This window comes from Perca flavescens, chromosome 8 (genome assembly GCF_004354835.1).
Source record: "Perca flavescens isolate YP-PL-M2 chromosome 8, PFLA_1.0, whole genome shotgun sequence".
Taxonomy (NCBI): domain Eukaryota; kingdom Metazoa; phylum Chordata; class Actinopteri; order Perciformes; family Percidae; genus Perca; species Perca flavescens.
The window spans coordinates 32,631,763-32,653,659 of NC_041338.1; the positions used below are offsets into that span (position 1 = coordinate 32,631,763).

Here is a 21,897-nt window from a genome sequence, read left to right on the forward strand (position 1 = left end):
ATTGGACACGACTTTGTTGTTGCAGCAGCTGTAGTATAAGTAATAAGTCTGTAATAGAAATCCAATTTAATTGGAGTAATTTGTTACTACCGAATCGCATTAAGGCTGGTCACCGTATTCCACTACATGTTCCATGAAGAGAAAGACAATGTAACATCATCAATGTAAAGTCAGGTTATGGCTAAGAGCTAAATTCACTTAACGGACTGAGCTGATATCTCACAGACAATCAAGATCTTTAACAATTTGATGTTTCCAAGTTTCTATTTCTGGATTTAAAAACGTTTCCTTAACTATAAATTTCAACATCTTATGTGATGGGGAAAATTATCAGTGGCAGGACAATATCATTCTTATCAACATCACAGCACTCAGATTTAAAAACTTGGATAAAAAAGAAAGAAAAATCAGTTCATTCATTTATCCAACATTTTTGGAAATATGCTTATTGGATTTCTTTCCGAGAGATAGATGAGAAGATTGATATCAGTCTCATGCCTGAGGCTGATATCAATCTTCTCACATAACTCTGGGAAGTGCATTTCCTAAAATGCTGTGGTATTCCATTAAGTATATAACTTCAAGGCCTTTGTCTTTTTAAAGTGCGTCATTATCAGCCAGGTCATGTTTGTAAATGAGAAGTTGTTCTCAAACAGTTTACCTGGATAAATAAAAGGTTAAATAAAAGGTTAAATAAAAAAAATCGAGATTAGCATCAGAATTTACACTTTAAAATCAAGTTCAATTTGTTTTTGTAGGCACTGAAAACAGAAAGAATGACTACCGGTATGCAAGAAATTGTTCCTCATAAGAAACTTTATTTTTCACTTTAAACCTTTAAAACATAATTCAAAACTAAACTCAAGACTAGACAGAGCAAAGTGGAAAACAACAGCAGCAAAAATAGAAATGCTATCTTGTCAAACACTGTCCTAAAACAAATCAGTTGTTCCATAATCTAATTGATCATCTACGGTTATCAAAAACAAAATATTCTGATAAGGTCATCAAGCTACTGATTAACACAACCATCCCGTTCTTTAACACACACACTCCTTTACATCTGCAGGTAAACCTTCCCACTGGCAGCTTTGTAAAGGATTAAGAGGACGGTGGCTCCGAGCGTGCTCAGTGTGACTATGGTCAGGGAAAGCATCCTCCGATTGCTGTGGGAATCAGGTTTCGGAAGCTGAACGCAATCTCCGGCCTCGTCCATCTGAGGGAGGAGAAGGAGAGGTTCACACACACACACACACACACACACACACACACACACACACACACACACACACACACACACACACACACACACACACACACACACACACACACACACACACACACACACACACACACACACACACACACACACACACACACACACACACACAAAATCCTGTTAAGGCAACGTGACCTCACGCAGGAAGTAGAAGGGTCGTTTTAACCTAATCCAGTCTGGATTATGGCAGTTTACGTCGAATGGGTGGGAAATATCAGCTAAATTAGTACTTGGCGGGAATCTAACAGAGATCAGCTCATTTTGAGGGTGAGGGCATGTCTGGTCCCATCGCACCACCACGGCGTGACTCGCAAACCTGATTCACCAAAATTTCCTGTGCCAAATCCTTAAGGATTCATCAGCCGAGTAAAAAGTCGGGTCATGGCCACGGAGGAATAATGCTGTTCATAAAACTCTCAAGTCAGAGGGTGACACAGTGTCACCTCAAATCCCTGTCATGTGAGAAAGTTTGAACGAGTTCAACATTCAGCTTTCTTCCAGTAAATGTGACTCAGGAACACGCGGTTTGGCAATATACCCAGATTTCTACAACTTCCTGAATTCTGACATCACCAACAAGGATACCGGGAACCGCAGCTCTGGAACGAGCTTGATGAAAGCTTGAAATTATCCCATTCTATCTCCATCTTCAAGAAACATCTGATGGAAAAATTGCTTATAACATATTCTAATTAATTCATTTTCATTAAGTGTTATACTTACTGGGATCGTCTGTATTTTGTAGTATTTGTCTGTGTTGCGTCTATTGTGAATTTAGTTTTTTAGTGTCCGTATATTCTAGGTTGTATATTTATTGCTATTGGGCCCCCTCTAAAAAGCTTTTAGTAGCTTATTTGGGGTTCTCCATTTTGCGCGTCCTACATATGATCATTATTCCGTCTGAAATTGTGTTTTTATGATATGATGATGACGTGTGAATAAACTGAAAACTGATATTCTGCCAGGAATGCATTTTTCCCCACAGAATATGAATGCAGCATATGGATGCCAAATCAAAAGACAATATATATTTTTTTTCAATTCTTCTCTATTGTTGATCCATGTGTTGATTATGTGTTGACAGTGATGCACCAAGATACGCAGCAATGCACCAACTAAGCCAGAGAAGGAGAAGACTGCTAGTTAGTAAACATGGATGTAAACACTGCAGGTTTCAAAATGTTTAAAAAAGTACAAAACAAAAACTTAGGAGGGCAATGCATTTGTTAGATACCTCAAGGATAAGTAACACTGAATGCAAACATAATATACATAATTCCTTGTGGGGTTATCACTAAGAGGGGCCCGTTTCTCATTACACTAAGTGATCCAAAGTTACAGTATATAAAAATATGAATTAGTGCAGCTTTAAAACAACATAATTTGACTTAAATCACACTCTCCCTGTGTCTCACATCTCCTAACTACACGTCTTTTGGCACTCAAGTTTACACATTCAACTTTATTGTGAAAATGTATTTATGATGACCATAAGCAGTGCTGGAGGCTTTCCCATTTGGTGTCATATCCCCACTTGTTTCCCAGGTATCATGCATTTATCAAAGTCAACACTAGAGGGCAGTAACAAGCACCATGCCCATTCAAATGACTAGTTCTGGTTTTAACTTGTTTTTCTTTAGTGCAAGAAAAAAAACAAATAAAAAAACAGAACCAAAAGCTTGTGTAGTGAGAGCTCCAGCAGATGTAGTGATAGTGTTTGTATGTCTCAAGAGACAAGCCTCATAGATAAGGTTAGATTATCTCTGTGTGTGTGTGTGTGTGTGTGTGTGTGTGTGTGTGTGTGTGTGTGTGTGTGTGTGTGTGTGTGTGTGTGTGTGTGTGTGTGTGTTTATGGTCCCCGGGCTGGGAGCCAGTGGGCCCAAATGGGCTCCATTGGCCATCAGATTCTTGTCTGACACAACGAAGCTACGGTATCCCCCCCTCCCATTCCCCACACACACACACACACACACACACACACACACACACACACACACACACACACCTCCATCTGGTGCTATCCCACCCCGTACCCCCACCTTGCTGTTTCTCCCCTTTTAAACTCCCTCACCCCGCCAAACTGCGTCCTCTCCTTGCTTCCCTTTGCCCCGCACCCTCGCCTTCCCATCAGCCCCCTCCCATCCCTCCGCCTCATCGTCTGTGTGCTGACAGGTCGATGTCACAGCCGTGCTGACTTATGGGCTGTGAGGATTCTGCCCTGTCAAGAACGACTCTCTCCTCTTGGAATACAAATGCAAAACACACACACACACACACACACACACACACACACACACACACACACACACACACACACACACACACACACACACACACACACACAGGTGTACACATGCAAGCACTCCCGCACATACCTGTTGGAGCTCGCCAAAATTCATATACACCAACATTTAACATACACACTATGTTCTGCTCCTGTTGCTTTAAATCCTCAGTAGTACGAGGAAAGCTCTCAGTAAGAGTGTAAGAAAGGAATTTATTGTAGATTGACTTGCATGATTTATGATCCCCAATATTAATCAGCAGAACAAATACTATCAGCTTATCACAGATACAGTATATCAGTATCAGTGTCAATGTTGACAGATGCAAAAATAAATTATAGTACATGAATATTTTACGAGCTGCATTTTTATGCATATTCACATTTTCTTTACTTATTTGTATTTTTAGTTTGTTGCCATTTACATTTACCTCTCATTTTTGTATTTACTGTTACTGTTATTATTATTAATTACAAACATTTTTGTTCAGCAACTAAATGTCCTGCCACTAATCCAATTTGAAGGCATTTCCAACTCGTGCTTGTACAAATGATGAGGTCCGCCATAGAGCCCGACCGATATATCGGTGGGCCGATATTAGGCATTTTCCAAACTATCGGCATTTTTAATGGCCGATAAATGAATATTTAAAAAATAAAATAAAAACGGACAAAACACCCTTCAACCATGGCATGGGTGTTGGCGTTGTATAGTTTGTCCACCAGAGGGCGCTCTACAAAATCCCTGTTGGCAAACACTCGTGTTTAACCCTTTAAGTTTGTATTTTTATACATTTTATTTATCAGAACTTTAATATATTTTGATGTTCCTCTGTTCTGTTGGGACAATAAAACAAACAAGTTCATTTTTAAACCGCATTATCATATTATTTTAGTGAGGACTCATAAATAACTACAAATAACTAATGTTAGGGAAATCTGTTTATGTTTTGTTACGCGTTTCTGGATATATATATATATATATATATATATATATATATATATATATATAAAAAAATCGGCCTTGTGTGTGTTGACCTGGCATAGAAGATTGCGGAGGCAGGTGACTTCCTTCTGCAGGTCTTTAGTCTGGACCACCAGCTGGTTGCAGATGGCCTGGGCATCTTTCTTCGGGTCCAGTGAGAAGACCAGCTACATGGAGAACCAGAGAGACAGAGACCAAGTCCTAGTTATATAAATATAGCTGGATGGCAAGCGAGATGGACAGAGGGAATAACAAAGACATAAGCAGACAGAGCACTCTCATCCCAGTCTGGTGACAGGAAAGAACACTGGACACTGGAGTACAGACTTAAAGGTGCACAAATATGCAATCGAATATAGTTTATTTTAGACTATCAGTTATGCTTTTATGAAGTTTACCGGTTTCACCCACTCCAAGAATTATTCCTACATTACATGTTCAAGTTCCACATTACATGTTGTGCCCCCTGAAACAATGTAACCATATTAAATCAACATGCCTTCATTTTAAGCTTAATTCAAGATAAGGACTTTTATATATAATAAACATTCTTCTTTACTTTCTTTTGCCAAAAAGCTAGCATGACCTAGCAGCCAGGGTATAAACAACCGACTGGTAATGCCTAAATGAGTGCACCGCTGCAGACAGAAGACATGTACCTGAGAAGCTTGGCGGGGAAAACGGCTGATGACGTCCTGAATCGTCTCTGTCAGGTAGCAGCACTGCTGCCTCACGCTTATCAGGAAGTTCTGCAGATCTTCACTCCTGACAAAAACAAGAGCAACTTATGGAGAAAGTCTGATTAAAACATACAAAAATAAATTAAACAGATATATACAGTATATTTATATGTATTTAAGAAAATATTTGCACGCCTACAATTTACATTTATGGCTACATACTGGATTTTCATGTGCATTTATTCAGTGCTGGAAGTATTAATCGATTAATCGCTTAGCTGATCAACAGAAAATGAATCACCAATTGTGATAATTAATCAATCATTGAAGGAATTTATAAGAAGAAAAAAAGCCAAACATTTTCTGGTTCTAGCTTGTCAAGTGTGAAGATTTGTAACTTTTTATGTTTTATATGATTGTAGAATGAGTATCTCTGGGTTTTAAGATGGTTTGTGTCGTCAAAAACATGTCATTTGAAGGAGCCATTAATGATGGGCATTTTTCATAGTTTCCTGACATCTTATACTAAGCAACTGATAGATTAACAATTCAGTAATTACAGTTTTTCAAATTGTGATTTTAATTTCAATCTCAGTCTGCAAATACACTGGAATTTGAATAACTGAATAAGGGTGATGAGGCACAGGAATGCAACGCATTGCTCGTCTGACAAGTCACACACGCTTTTTTAGGCGTACAGATAATGCTCTCGAAGCTTCGAAAAGTGAGCCCTGAGAAGATGTCCACATGTAAAAAAAAAAAACAAGGAAAGGCCTGCTGAAGATGCTACAGTGACAGGGCAGACAGATTGATAGTTTGGACCAAACTTTGTGTTGACATTCTCCATGCATTTTCCTGGAGACCATCTCGGCAAACTATAGAAAACTGAGCAGGTGGCCAAGCACTCTCCCCACCTCCTCCCCATGCTAACCCCATGCTGTCATTCCTCCCTGGAAACATCCACCTTAAATGATAGTTATTTATATTCATCAACCTCTCTTTCCATCCCCTGGTCCTGTGGGATATTGATAGCTCTTATCTTAAATGGTACATTTCCCTTGGTGAGGGGACTGAGCAGCCAGCCGTCCCGGCCCTCCTCACACTCTGTCAGAGGAGCGAGTAAACACTGTCAGTCAGCCTGTGCTGCACCCTCACCTCCCTTCTCCCTGCTGTTAGTTTATCTAGGGAGAAGAGAGTGATGATGGGCCCCTGGTGGGAAGATCGTTGAAGGGAATGTAGATGCAAAGGACGTTATGTTATGTGGGGATGCACGTGTGCCACTTTGTTTTGAACTTTTTTATCCAGGGAAAGCCAACTGGGTATGCATGCAGCAGCACCCAGCAAGTGCCTTACTCCATGGTAGCTGCTGAGGGGAGAGTGATGCACATTTACTTTTACATATTTTCTCTGGCAGATTCAGACCAGCAATATTTCAATCATGTCACTTCTCCAACTTCCTTTGGAGGAGGCAGTGGATAACAAGCACAAAAGGCTATGTCTTCACCAGCAGGCTCTTGGGGTTTTTGCCCTGACAAGCAGCTGCCTCAGCAGAGGAGGCTTTTGACATGGCCCACTAGAATTATCAGTCCCGAACCTGCTCTGGGATTTACAAAAAAATGCAGTGTTGAATTGCTGCAAAGTGGCATTTCAAACATGAATGAATGTTTCCAGTTCTGCGCATCACAGTATTTCAATTCATTATGGTCTTCATTATATATTTCTGACTGAATACGTACTAATTACATTTTATTAGAACAATTACTTACTGCCCCCGACATGTCAATTTTCTTATTTTTTCCATTTTTGAGTGTAAAATAAGGATCCTAAAGGAGCTCTTAAGGAGGTCCGGCTCTGATGATGCCATCCATCCCTCTTATTAACCTTCCCCTCTCTCTTTAACTGTTTCTCATCCAGCAGGCGAGGGTGGTGCAGCAAGCGAGCCCAGTTCTGCTGAGGATTCATGAAGTGATGGGGTGCGATGCGATGGCTTTGTTTGGCCCCTGCCACTGGCTCTCTTTTGCTCATTGCAACCTACCATCGCCTCTCACCTTACAAATCATTACGGCTTCGCTTAAACCATTAGGGCCTGGCTCAGGGCTCCGCTACGGAGATGGGGGGAGGGGGATACGGAGCTAGGACAGAGAGATGCTCATGGGGCTGATGGACGACTTCCAGTGGAGGAGGACAGATGGAGCATTACAAGGAGATGGAGGAGGGCTGGATGTGGGGGAGGGTTAAGGTGTGTGGCTGACAAGTGTTTAAATTTTTGCTACTATAGTCAACTTTGTTTGTGGAATACTTTGTTTTGCAACTGACAGCTTAACAGACATTTCTAGCAGACTGAAACAAAGATTTTCAAATACTGTAAAGACTCTCAAACACCTTTTGACAAATTGGCTGTCAGACACCACAATCTAGAATGTTTTTTGTAATGTTTGGACTGGACTGTAGATAGGAAAGGTAACATGTAGATAATGAAGCCTCTGATCAGATTATTAGTCATTCTAATCTCATAATACTGTTTCCTTAAAAGTAATAACTCACAGTTTTGCCATTAGTGGTCTGAGAGCCTTCTAAAAGGTCTTTAGTCCTTAATTTGGTATAATCTTCTGTTGAGTACACATGTTGATTGCCACAGGCCTGCTGGGCATTAAGATGTGGCACCCTACCCACTCTCTGCATTTCCTGGCAGGCTGATTTTGTCCAAGTCCACTTTATCCAGGTGCATCTGCTGCACAGCACTCAACACCTTCTGCTGGTCCACCGGGTCTGTGATCCCAATCTGACAAATGGGATAAAAAAACAATTTGTCTTTCTTGTGGATTAAAAACTCCTCTTATTATACGAGAATAATCTGAAATATAATATTAATAATATATGTAACACATATAAACACACACACACATATGTGTGTGTGTGTGTGTGTGTGTGTGTGTGTGTGTGTGTGTGTGTGTGTGTGTATACACACACACACACACACACACACACACACATACATTTTTATTACTGCACCACTTTATGAAATGAAAGATTTTTGATGCAGAGGTGTAAATTCTGACGCATTTTGATCTGTAATTTACCATGAACTATATTTCATGTGAACTTCTCGCCTGGAATTTATAATTAGGTTCTGTCTGTTATTATAAATGCAACATGCCTTTGCAATAATGACCCCAATGTGGGCCAAGTGAAGGGCACCAAATTAGGGCTGTCAAAGTTGGCCCAAAATGTTAGAATTCCTTCAAAAAAAAAAAAAAAACATATGCTCGAACTCTTCAAATATCTATCGCTGCGCAATATGTCCATAAAAGGGTAACCCAATACAAGAGACATAACTACATGTATAGGCGTATTGTTGTCAACATAAACTTGTATTTTAAAGGATCTACATAGCTACACATTACAAATAAAGCAAATAAAATAAAGTCCTCAACTGTAAAACTTAATTTAAGGACCATAGCGATCTCTCTCTCTCTCTCTCTTTAGAGTGTGCAGGAGGAAGGACAGAACACAGATTACACTGTGGTTCATAATTTGGTTATAAACGAGTTCATTGCTGTTCCTTGAATTTGTCTGATAATTTAGCCATCAGGCCTTTACTGACAGAAAACCTGAAATCTTGTCTCTTTTTCGTTGCTGTTGTGTAAATGACCCTTCTTCTTCATCCTCAGATGTTTGTTTTTTTCCAATTTCGCCGCATGACAAAAAACGTCATCATCTTGCCCACTCGCTCGCTGTGAATTCTCTGGACAATGACCTGCTCTATTCACCCATGGGCTTAATTGGACATTAGACAGTACTTGGGAGCTGAACTATTAGAGTTATTAAGAGAGTGCGCAATTTATTAATTTTCATATTCAATTGTCTTTTTTTTTTTACAATTCAAATGTATATTATAATTTAAAATATTAGTTGAGAGCACTATACCCGATGTACTCATTTTGCATATACCACTTTTGACAGATTTGAGGTCTATCCAAGTTTACAGAAATATAATATAATCTTTCACCACCTTCTTTCTACTGAACTTGTGTCCTTTTTACAGCTGTGACATCAGCAGCTACCCTCGTCTCTTCATGGGTCACTCTGAAGACTGGCAGTGAGCAAAAGAGCTGACAGACAAACAGATGTTACAGTCATCCTCTACCTTCTCCAGGTCCTCCTTCTCCATGGTCAACAGGTAGCTCCAGGTGATGTCATGTTCCTGTGCATGTGTGTATGTGGGAAAGAAAATGAGTATGAAAGAGAAAACATCACTTAGCATTTACCGAATCAAAACTTCTACAGCTAAAAACAGATGTACCTGCATGAGGCTTTGCCATCCGGTGACAACAATCTACCTGCACCCATCAAACCTAGTCCTCATATATCAGATAGGGCCTAAAACTTGAGCTGACCCTTGGTTTAATTCGGGGCCCAGCCAATCCGGCATATCCATTATGAAGCACCAAGTAAAATATGTAAACTAGTCATCTCATGACATGTTCCAAAGCATGTAAATGCCATCCGGCCAATAATGCAGCTGTGCTCAACACATTCGGGATCACTGTATCTCACCCATAGATTTAATACTGTATTGTACTGGGTGTAACAGCATGTTATCTCTGCTCGCCATCTTGGCATCAGTGAAACAGAAATCTCTTTTTATTCCAGCACTCATTCTGTACTTACAGTCATGATGTCAGTGAGGTAGCCAAGATCGAGGCCGTGTAGGAGGAGCTCAAGGTCATCAAGCTTGTTTACACTGAAGAGAAGAGAGTAGTTCACCTTGACTCATAAAAAAGTAATGTACATAGTATTAACCCAAGCCTGGGACTATAATTGCACCCAAACTGTATGAATTCAGACTTCCTGAGTAGTGCATGGATGTAAAAATGTGTTCAAAACTTAAAGCTGAGCAGCAACATACTGAGAAGAGAAATCTTTCTTTATGGGCAAGGCTTGGTTTAGGAACTCGTAGCAGCATAAGCTACCCTACTAAGTGTCCTTGAGCATGGAACTACATCCCTTCCAGCTAAAGTGTTCCTGAATTTAGCCTTCGACCTCCCCATAGAAAGGGGTGGACATAAGGGAACTCCTCTCTTTCTCCTTTGGGGATCAAGTGGGTGCAACCAAGGTGCCATTGAGTTCAGACACATCAGAGTAACCACAGTGTACATGCAGCTTCTCAGTTTGACTGTTGAGATGATGAGCTTTACGAACGAGCCTCTATTCTCACGACGTTCAAAGTATGTGAAATATGCTACTTGGGTTTTAACATCTTTGTAAATGAGAGAAAGACAGCTGAAATGCTTACAGGCTGTAATTCCCGGTGCCAGACATGCTCGAATACAAAGTTTTTGGCTTATGGTAATTGCCCAGCCATGCCTGACTGGACTAAACACTCATGCAAGAGGTTTATTATTGTTTATGTCTGGTTGAACAATGGTTCACAAACACCTGCTGCACAGGCACTGCTTCACAAAATTACCAACTGGGGGCGACAAACACACGGGCTGCAGTGACTGGTGGGATGCTGCTTTGACAACAGAAATGTAGAAGGGTGAGTACATGTCATCTTTACCTGCTGTTCTGCTTTACTTTCACTTTATACAGATTCACACTTGAGTTCTTTCCTCTCTTACAGAGTATTACAATTATTGAAATGAATGAAATTACTTTTCTGGGGGCTGTAACACTGTAACCTGTGTATTGTAACTGGGTGTAAAAGTTTACATTTTTCTCATAATAGCAGGTAAGGTGTATTGATGAAGGATCCTGATTCTGGTACCAACAAACAATTTGAGTAAGCAAAGTTAAATATAGAGTATGTACTGTATGTTTCTGTTGCCAAAGCTAGAGAGGAAAACTACATAAAATCTCAAAGAAGAATGAGGAAAATATAGTTGTAGTGCGGGGATAGCAGTAAGCACGTTAACGCATTCTTTGTCAAACCTGTCGCAGCCCTGAAGGCGCCAAATGCAAGACTCAGGTCGTCTTACCTTTCTTGGGAAGATGGCGGTTCAGGGTTTGTCTTGAAGTACTTTGAGAGGGTCTCCTCCATGGAGCTGAAGGCCTGGACAGTAGAGATGTGGGACGAAAAGGCCAGGACCCTGCCTATCTGCAAATAGACACTGGCGTTAGGATGATTTAGCAGTGGAAAGGTTAGTCCAGCACAAGTAAAACACTCATTGATCATTACTTTTATTGAGCTTTACTGAACTATTTCCATGTGATAACAAGACATTGACAAGATTTTAATTGACTTTTTAATTAAATATACCAAATTGCAGATACGTTGTGTCTGGAATGCATCAAAACAGAACTTAAGGTACCTGTGTGTGTTTGAAAATCACAGCCAAGTCGGCAGGGCTCTTGCCAGCCTTGTTCCTTAAGGTTTTGTCTGCTCCCAGCTGGAGGAGCTTTAGCACCGCCTCGTCTCTGCCATACTGCACTGCTATTGACAAAGCCTGACAGAAAATACAGTATTAGTATGATTTATCATTCACAAAGTCAAACGTATAAAAATGTCTTTTGTAATAAAATGTATCCGACTATTTCTTTCTTTTTGTGATATAAGAACGACAGCGTGATCTGCACATTCTGACTGTAGGGACTTGTGACCCACAGTGTATCCATTGCTATCCTGGACATTGATTTCTGCCCCATAGGAGACAAGCAGGTTGATGACCTTACTGTGGCCGTCCCTGGCTGCCAGCATCAGGCAGGTCATTTGAGACCTGAAAAGGACAAGTGAAAAGAAAGCAGAGGAGGGATGACAATAAGAGACAACAAAAGGGAAGGGAATGAAGAGAAAAACAAAGAAAATAGAGACATGACTGAACAGGAGTGATGAAGGTACAGAGAAACCACCGGGAGGCAGCACACACCACATCATAAGTAGCCATTTACTTTGACAGAGTATACAAAAACAAGCCAAGTCTTTATTCTGGTCTATATCTACTGCACTCACATATTTTAACTGCAGATTGTTCTGTTAAAAGAATAATCACTAATTTGTTGTGATACTACTGCAGGGGGTATCTAATAGTACTGAAACAATTAGAAAATTAATCAAGTGGTTGAGTGAGAGAAAAGTCGACTGTTTTGATAATTGAATGATTCTTTATTTACACATAAAAAATGATGTATATAATTTGCAGGGAATGTGAAGGAGAATTGTCTAAAATCCCTTCAGGGTCTTGAAAAGTGGTAATTCTCCAGGCAGCATATTAGAATAAGGAAAAACAATCACGTCAATATAGTATACACAATTTGTATGTATCTAATAATCATTTTATGCACATATCAAAAACACTGAATCATAATACATGCAATATACACAAACCCCATCATTAACAGACTAGGAACATACATTTGTGTGACATGACCTAGAGTCTTCACAGGACAAGAAAGACAAAAAGGAGAAAATAAATGCACATAAAAAAAAACAAGCATTATCATAATGTCACAATATTTCCAACACTCTTATTTCTTCCACAACAGAGTTTAATAAAGTCATTATTAGGGGTGGGAATCACCAGAGGCCTCATGATATGATATCATCACGATACTTATGTCACGATACGATATTATTGTGATTTTAAACATAATGACGTCCCCAAAGGAAAATCTCAACATCTGTTTTATCAAAAAAGATACATTTCTCTGTTTGTTCATCTCACTTCAATTTTATTGCTGCAAAATGGGATTGTCAAGCAGACAGACTGACCAACACATATATCATAAAAGATCGATACTTCTGTGTATCAATACAGTATTGCTACGGAAAATATTGCGATACTATACTGTATCGATTTTTTCCCCCACCCCTAGTCATTATGTGTCTCCAATCACAGTTACAGAGCTCAGTCAAAAGTGGTGTATTTAGTTATTTATTTGCAAAGTGACAATAGTTTGGAGCACATTGAACATACGGATCAATAGTGAAGAAGTGGGATTATGCGGACGGGTAGTTTGAAAAAGTTTCTGTGGACAATTAAATCATTTTTTTCTGCCTTAACTCTGGATCTCTGGCGTCTTCTGCAAAGGTGCAAGCTATAAACTTAACCGCAATGATACAAATCTAAAAAGGGATAACATTTAATAACTAGACTTTCACTGGAGTCAGGGCTCGACATTAAGGCTTGTCCGCTTGTCCGGGACAAGTGGATTTTTTGTAGGACAAGTGGAAGAGAAATTTACTTGCCCCACTGGACAAGTTAAAACTCAAACAAAACAAAATGCCACTCATTTCGTCAATGTTACAGAATTGAAACAAATACATATTTTACCCCACAATCCCGGGCAGCGGGTCGGCGGGCCGCTAACGTTAGACCCAGCCCGCTGTTCAGCGCATTCTCCGAAAGCGAAGCAGCATGAAAGCACGGCGAGCTAGCCGGTGTTAGCTTGCTAACTCCACCTTAACGTTACCTCCTCGCCACATCGTTCACAGAAAACAAGCTGAAAACAGAAGTCACTCGTGGCGATAGCAATGTGCTTTGTGTGGATGAAGCATTATATACGTTATTATGTGCCACTCATTCCGTTTATGTTACAGATTTTACTTTACCGATTTGAAACAAATACATTAACTAACGTTAGACCCAGCAGCAGCGGGAGAGCGGACCGCTGACGTTAGACCCAGCCCACTGTTCAGCTCCTTCTCTGTAAGCGATACAGCAAGAAAGCACGGCGGAACCAGCAAGCCAGGCAGCCGGTGTTAGTTAGCTAACGTTAGCATGCTAACTACGCTTTAACGTTACCCCGTCCCCACATCGTTCACAGAAAACGAGCCGAATAAAGCTGTCACTCGTGGCGATAGAAGTGTGCTTTGTGCGGATGAAGCATGAAGTTAATTTGACTCTTGACGGCTGGCTCTCTGCCTCGTAACGTTACTAGCTGCTCCGCTACTCGTTTGTAGCGGATTAAATATCAGGTAATAATCAACTGTAAAGTAGCTACACCTTTTTAAAAGGATCCCTTGGTAAGTGAAATTGTAGAAAGAAAAAAAAAAAACACGCTGACACCAACATTTAGTGGCAAAATCCATTGTTATGTCTACAAAATTATTTTAGATATAGTATAAGTTTAAGTCACCACTACCTCTGGTCAAAATGTTGAATTAGTATCTCAATATATTGACTTAGTATCTATAAACAAAGAATATCAAAGTAATGAGAAACTATAAAATATTGACTTAATCTCAATATATTGGCTTAGTATCGTAATATATTGACTTAGTAACTCAACATATTGGTTCAGTATCTCAATATATTGACTTAGTAACTCAGAATATTGACTAAGAATCTCAAAGCAATGAGAACATTCAAAATATTGACTTACAATCTCAATATATTGACTCAATATCTCAATATATTGACATAGTAACTTAGAATATTGACTAGGAATCTGAAAGTAATGAGAAACTTTAAAATATTCACTTAGAATCTCAATATATTAACTTCTGCACACCGGCGTGCAAAGTATAACTTTGTAGTATGAGTCTGGAGATCCTTTTTTCTTGTTGAAGGGGAAATCTATTCTTGGGACACATTTGTTTCTACTGTTTAAACTGAATTGTATTAATGTTGATAGTGTTTGGATGCTTTCAATGGTTTCTTCAAATTCTACATTAGCAAAACACAAAAAAAATTATAAAATGATGAATCTTTACCCGGACAAGTGACTTTTGTTCATGGACAAGTGAAACGTAAATGTACTTGTCCAAAGGACAAGTGCCTCAAAAAGTTAATGTCAAGCCCTGACTGGAGTATTCCTTTACACACAACAATAAAGATAAAGGCAGGGTAATCTAATGTAGTGGGTCAGACTGACAGAGCATCCTGTAACCACACACAAATGTGTCACGTGCCCTTCAACAGTCAACAATTGTTAAAGACCTGGTTCTGACAACTTTGACCTTTCTTAGTAATAGTCATTCCTCTGTTGCCTTCATGGGTTGGCTTCTATCTGAACAAGGGCTGTATATAAATACACTCCTCTACAGTTTTTCTAAATCTTATCACCTATGAATCAAACACAGCGGGTGAGAAAAATACACCAATCTCGAGGGGTGGGAGAGTGAGGGCAATTCATCACCTCAGTTAATGCTTTTACAGGAAACTGTGGGTAGCCCAACAAAACACAGGATGGGAATGCGTTATCGCTCTCAAATTGATTGACATGTCTTTTAATAAGGGCTTGTAATACACAGACTAACACTGTACAGCTACTAAATCCAAGTTAATGATTTCTGTTGCAATGTTTACTTACATCAATATTTCTTGTAAACATTGGGGGGGAAAACTTCCCTAAATTTGAAATCCATTGAAACATACACAGAATGCTCAAAACAAAGTATATATCTAAAATGGATAAAGTCCAAAAATAATAACGGATTGTGTCTTTAACACATTAATATAGTGTTGTTTGATTTGCGTGTGAGATGGTAGGGAAAAAACTGTGAAGCAGGCAGTCTTTTACGTTTTCATAATTATCATTTGGAGGACAACATCTTCAAGAGTATTTGCAATATTATATCCTCACATTGATAGTAAATCACGTTACTCAAAATGCAAAAATCCTGTAAATCTGCTGTATTTTTTTTTAATTTCCAGTATTTCCTGCAATATCCCCAATACTACTAGAAATATTAAAGAAATTGCTACCTTGGTATCTGATTGACAAATGTCTATTCTCTCACGGTATATATTGTCATATGACCCAACCCTGAATGCCATATACAGTAGAGCCTTTTTTGCTTTATCACTCTGAGTTGAGATTTATTGGTGTTGTCTTTATTCATGTGTTGGCAATAGAAGTGTTGACTTTCGTACTAATAAATTATCTTTAACTGAAAATGTTCCTAGACCGAGGTGATGTTTGTCTAAGAGGTGTGAATCTGTATGGAACGTCAGTGGGGACATCATCCTTTAATAAATTACAAGATATCCAAAGTTAATGTTCTATGTGAACTCAAACAAATGAAACAATAGCTATGACGTCTATGACAATTTCTTTATTCACACTCGTCTGCACCCATCAGTCAATTCCTCCTTGACCCAGGAGGACGGGATAGGTAGTGTCATTCATTTCAGCTTTTATGTCCTGCACCACTGAATTTCCCAAGGGTGGTTTTGCTATGAGACAGGTACCAAGGTCACTCACATACTGTTTCAGTTTGTTTTGTGTGTGTGTGTGTCCTTCGGACTGTGAGATTTGGCCAGTCCCCAAACAGACCAATAGCTAATAGTTATGCAGACAATTCAGAGTAAACATCGTTCTTGGCCTCAGGACAGCGAGAAGAATGACTTCCAGAAACACCTGACTCCCAGTGCCAAGGCAAACACAATACATCTAAAAATGGCTTCCACAATGACTACATGTACAGTATACATGCTTGAAAAGATATCTTGACTAACAATATAATAATAATAATTAGCAAATTAAGCATGACAGCACATTACTGGCTAATTTAATGCCAGTGATGATCATTTTTTGTATACTGTACAATTAATATTCTACCTGATCATTAGAGATTAATGATTATTCTGCACAGTGGTTATTTTGCACATGGATGATGTTGCCAAACTATCTAGTAGAACTACACATTAGGTCTCAAGTCGAAGTCAAGTCTTCATAAGCAAACTGAAAGTCAAGATCAATTCTTTCAGGTGTCCGAATGCTTCATTCAAAAGACAACCATTTTTCTTTAAAATCTGTCTTAATACAGGTCTCGCAAACTGCAGTGTTTCATTTTGTAAAAGACAAGGCCGCCACGCCAACAAGAACCCCCGCCAGGCCAAAAATAACGCCAAATTCTATTATTTCCCCAATAATCTTTTCAGCAGCGCTGCACTGCCATAAACTTCATAAGTCTTACAACACTCAAATCCATGTCAAGTCTTCCAGTCTACAGCTGTGTCTGTGTACATATCAATACAGGCCCGGATTCAGTGTTTCCATTACTTTTTAGAGATAGAAGAAAAAAGATACACAAAACATTTACATTTTGCACACACACACACACACACACACACACACACGATTATTAGGAACACCTGTAAGATTTCTCATAAATGCAATTATCTAATCAACCAATCACATGGCAACTGCTTCAATGCATTTAGGGGTGTGGTCCAGATCTACACAATCTCCTGAAATCCAAACTGAATGTCAGAATGGGGAAAGAAAGGTGATCTAAGCAACTTTGAGAGTGGCATGGTTGTTGGTGCCAGATGGGGTGGTTTGAGTATTTCACAATCTGCTCAGTTACTGGGATTTTCACACACAACCATTTCTAGGGTTTACAAAGAATGGTCTGAAAAAGGAAAAACATCCAGTATGCTGCAGTCCTAGGGCTGGGCGATATGTTTGAAAACTGTATCACAATATAAGTTTTTCATATCGGTCGACAGATAATTGATATTTTTTATGACCCATTTAAAATAAGGACCAGGAGAAAAATATATTAAATTTAAACATTTTTATTTTACCCTCTCCGTGAACCATCACCTTATCGTGGTGGAGAGGTTTGTGTGTCTCTGTGAACCTGAGGGCTGTATTGTCTTTGACTGTTGTTTGTGCATATGCACCAAACAGGAGTTCGGAGTATTCAGCCTTCTTGGAGACCTTGACTGGAGTCCTGCATGGGGCTCCAGTGGGGGACTCCATTGTTCTGCTGGGGGACTTCAACGCGCACAATGATGGAGACACATGGAGAGGCGTGATTGGAAGGAACGGCCTCCCTGATCTAAACCAGAGTGGTTGTTTGTTGTTGGACTTCTGTGCTAGTCATGGATTGTCTATAACAAACACCATGTTCGAACATAGGAATGCTCATAAGTGTACAAAGGTCAATGATCGATTTTATAATCGTTTCATCTGATCTGAGGCCGTATATTTTGGACACTCGGGTGAAGAGAGGGTCTGTGACCTCAACTGAGGAGGTAATACGGCGGTGGAAGGAGCACTTTGAGGAACTCCTGAATCCGACTAATACGCCCTCTATGTTAGAGGCAGAGCTGGAGGATGATGGGGGATCATTGTCAATTTCCCAGGCGGAGGTCACTGATGTAGTCAAACAACTCCACAGTGGCAAAGCCCCTGGGATTGATGAGATCCGTCCAGAAATGCTCAAGGCTCTGGGTGTGGAGGGGCTGTCCTGGTTGACACGCCTCTTCAACATTGCGTGGAAGTCTGGGACAGTGCCAAAGGAGTGGCAGACCGGGGTGGTGGTTCCCCTTTTTAAAAAAGGGGGAACCAGAGGGTGTGTGCCAATTACAGGGGTATCACACTTCTCAGCCTCCCTGGTAAAGTCTACTCCAAGGTGCTGGAAAGGAGGGTTCGGCCGATAGTCGAACCTCGGGTTGAAGAGGAACAATGCAGATTCCGTCCTGGTCGTGGAACAACGGACCAGCTCTTCACTCTCGCAAGGATCCTGGAGGGAGCCTGGGAGTATGCCCAACCGGTCTACATGTGTTTTGTGGATCTGGAAAAGCATATGACCGGGTCCCCCGGGAGATACTGTGGGAGGTGCTACGGGAGTATGGGGTGAGGGGGTCTCTTCTCAGGGCCATCCAATCTCTGTATGACCAAAGTGAGAGCTGTGTCCAGATTCTCGGCATTAAGTCGGACTCGTTTCAGGTGAGGGTTGGCCTCCGCCAGGGCTGCGCTTTGTCACTAATCCTGTTTGTAACATTTATGGACAGGATATCAAGGCGTAGTCGGGGTGGGGAGGGGTTGTGGTTTGGTGGGCTGGGGATCTCATCGCTGCTCTTTGCAGATGATGTGGTCCTGATGGCATCATCGGCCTGCGACCTTCAGCACTCACTGGATCGGTTCGCAGCCGAGTGTGAAGCGGTTGGGATGAGGATCAGCACCTCTAAATCTGAGGCCATGGTTCTCAGCAGGAAACCGATGGAGTGCCTACTCCAGGTAGGGAATGAGTCCTTACCCCAAGTGAAGGAGTTCAAGTACCTTGGGGTTATGTTTGCGAGTGAGGGGACAATGGAGCGGGAGATTGGTCGGAGAATCGGCGCAGCGGGTGCAGTATTACGTTCAATTTATCGCACCATTGTGACAAAAAGAGAGCTGAGCCAGAAGGCAAAGCTCTCGATCTACCGGTCAGTTTTCGTTCCTACCCTCACCTATGGTCATGAAGGCTGGGTCATGACCGAAAAAATGAGATCCAGCGGCCGAAATGGGTTTCCTCAGGAGGGTGGCTGGTGTCTCCCTTAGAGATGGAGTGAGAAGCTCAGTCATCCGTGAGGAGCTCGGAGTAGAGCCGCTGCTCCTTCGCGTCGAAAGGAGCCAGTTGAGGTGGTTCGGGAATCTGGTAAGGATGCCCCCTGGGCGCCTCCCTAGGGAGGTGTTCCAGGCACGTCCAGCTGGGAGGAGGCCTCGGGGAAGACCCAGGACTAGGTGGAGGGATTATATCTCTAACCTGGCCTGGGAACGCCTCGGGATCCCCCAGTCGGAGCTGGTTAATGTTGCTCGGGAAAGGGAAGTTTGGGGTCCCCTGCTGGAGCTGCTCCCCCCGCGACCCGATACTGGATAAGCGGACGAAGATGGATGGATGGATTTTTATTTTAAACTTAACCCTGCTCTGATTATAATCCCCTCAGTTATAAAAGCAGAAATGTCAACACAACCATGGAAAACACTCAAATAATTTTAAATGTAAACAGGTCTAAAATCACAATGAACACTTAAAAATGATCTCTTAACATTAAGGTGCAAAATTAAAGAATAATTAAGAAATGCTTAATAAAGTGTCATAAAATAGTGCAAAGTGTTAGCTAAATATAAGAAACCTGAAAAGGAACTATTTTCTGCAGGTTTAGTGCTAGGTTGGTAACCTGGCTTCTGGACAGTGCTCAGCATGTCTGCCTTCGTTATTTCTTTGTAGCATTTAGTAAGGCGCTGATGCAGAGTACCTCTCCATGGCGGTCTGCTGCTTGTGCCGTGTTGCAGCTGCAGATGTTGTTGGACGTTGATGGCGAATACGGCTGTGCTCGAAAGTGTGAGCGCGGCTCAAGTGGTAAAACAAGTTTATGGTATTACCAGTGTTGGTGGGGACGACGGTCTGACGACATTGGTCTGACTACGGTCAGACTTATAAAATCCTCAAAACTGCCATACTGACTTTTCCTGTTTTATCAATGATTTCCTTGCTCGTGGCGCGACCAAACATGATACAGTTACATGATTGGCTGTTAGAGTGTCACTCCCCATGTTGCTAGGTTGCCAGAGAGTGAGGGCCTTTGTTCATGCAACCAAACTTGATTCACAACCTCTGGTTTCTTCTGATGAAGAAAAACAAGTTATCGAACATTTTATCGACCGCATTTTCTATTGATATTGATTATGTGTCTATTGCGATACATATCGTTATCGTTTTATCACCCAGCCCTATGCAGTCCTCTGGGCGAAAATGCCTCGTTGATGCTAGAGGTCAGAGGAGAATGGGCAGACTGATTCCAGCTGATAGAAGATCAACTTTGACTCAAATAACCACTCGTTACAACCGAGGTATGCAGCAAAGCATTTGTGACGCCACAACACGCACAAACTTGATGCGGATGGGCTAAAACAGCAGAAGACCCCACCGGGTACCACTCATCTCCACTAAAAATAGGAAAATGAGGCTACAATTTGCACGAGCTCACCAAAATTGGACAGTTGAAGACTGTAAAAATGTTGACTGGTCTGAGGAGTCTCGATTTATGTTGAGACATTCAGATAGTAGAGTCAGAATTTGGTGTAAACAGAATGAGAACATGGATCCGTCATGCCTTGTTACCACTGTGGAGACTGGTGGTGGTGGTGTAATGTTTTCTTGGCACACTTTAGGCCCCTTAGTGCCAACTGGGCATCGTTTAAATGCCACAGCCTACCTGAGCATTGTTTCTGACCATGTCCATCCCTTTATGACCACCACGTACCCATCCTCTGATGGCTACTTCCAGCAGGATAATGCACCATGTCACAAAGCTTGAATCATTTAAAACTGGTTTCTTGAACAGGACAATGAGTTCACTGTATTAAAATGGCCCCCACAGTCACCAGATCTCAACCCAATAGAACATCTTTGGGATGTGGTGGTACAGGAGCTTCGCACCCTGGATGTGCATCCCACAAATCTCGATCAACTGCAAGATGTATCCTATCAATATGGGCCAACATTTCTAAAGAATGCTTCCAGCACCTTGTTGAATCAATGCCACGAAGAATTAAGGCAGTTCTGAAGGTGAAAGGGGGTCAAACACAGTATTAGTAGGGTGTTCCTAATAATCCTTTAGGTGAGTGTATATAGGTATCGATACCCTTATCATCAAAAGGTTGGGGCCTTTTTGACATTCCAAAGCTTCTGCAAATGTCTCTGCAGACCTAAGCAGCAAAAGGGTATTATGAATAACCATAAGTCGCAGAGATTCACAAACACCTCCCAAATCTCAGCAACACACCGTGCAAACCTGCACATTCAGTAAGCTAATTTGTTGATCCAATTCCTTTTGAGAGGCAAGTTTGAAGCTGAGAGGAAAAGTATTGTAAATATGGTATACCCAAAATCTGTACAAAAGTATAAAAGCCATGCAAACGTCTCAGAACAACCCCCTGCACATTTACCTACTGTATGTCCACAATGCATGCAACTATGGTCAACGCAGATCAGTACAGTGATGGT

The 21,897-nt window shown here is 41.0% G+C and overlaps 1 protein-coding gene across 1 annotated transcript in view; it reads right to left on the reverse strand.

Annotated features, from left to right (window-relative positions):
• Nucleotides 1-797: 797 nt before the first annotated feature.
• asz1 (ankyrin repeat, SAM and basic leucine zipper domain containing 1) overlaps nt 798-21,897 on the reverse strand; it is a 31,952-nt gene continuing 10,852 nt past the window's right edge. Inside the window, exons 5-13 of the mRNA XM_028584173.1 lie at nt 11,836-11,947; nt 11,543-11,677; nt 11,210-11,328; nt 9,900-9,972; nt 9,376-9,432; nt 7,898-8,010; nt 5,208-5,313; nt 4,602-4,715; nt 798-1,216 (exon numbers count right to left, since the gene is read on the reverse strand). Coding sequence (XP_028439974.1) covers nt 1,058-1,216; nt 4,602-4,715; nt 5,208-5,313; nt 7,898-8,010; nt 9,376-9,432; nt 9,900-9,972; nt 11,210-11,328; nt 11,543-11,677; nt 11,836-11,947 — 988 coding nt within the window. The 3' untranslated portion in view covers nt 798-1,057. The remainder of the gene's footprint in view (nt 1,217-4,601; nt 4,716-5,207; nt 5,314-7,897; nt 8,011-9,375; nt 9,433-9,899; nt 9,973-11,209; nt 11,329-11,542; nt 11,678-11,835; nt 11,948-21,897) is intronic.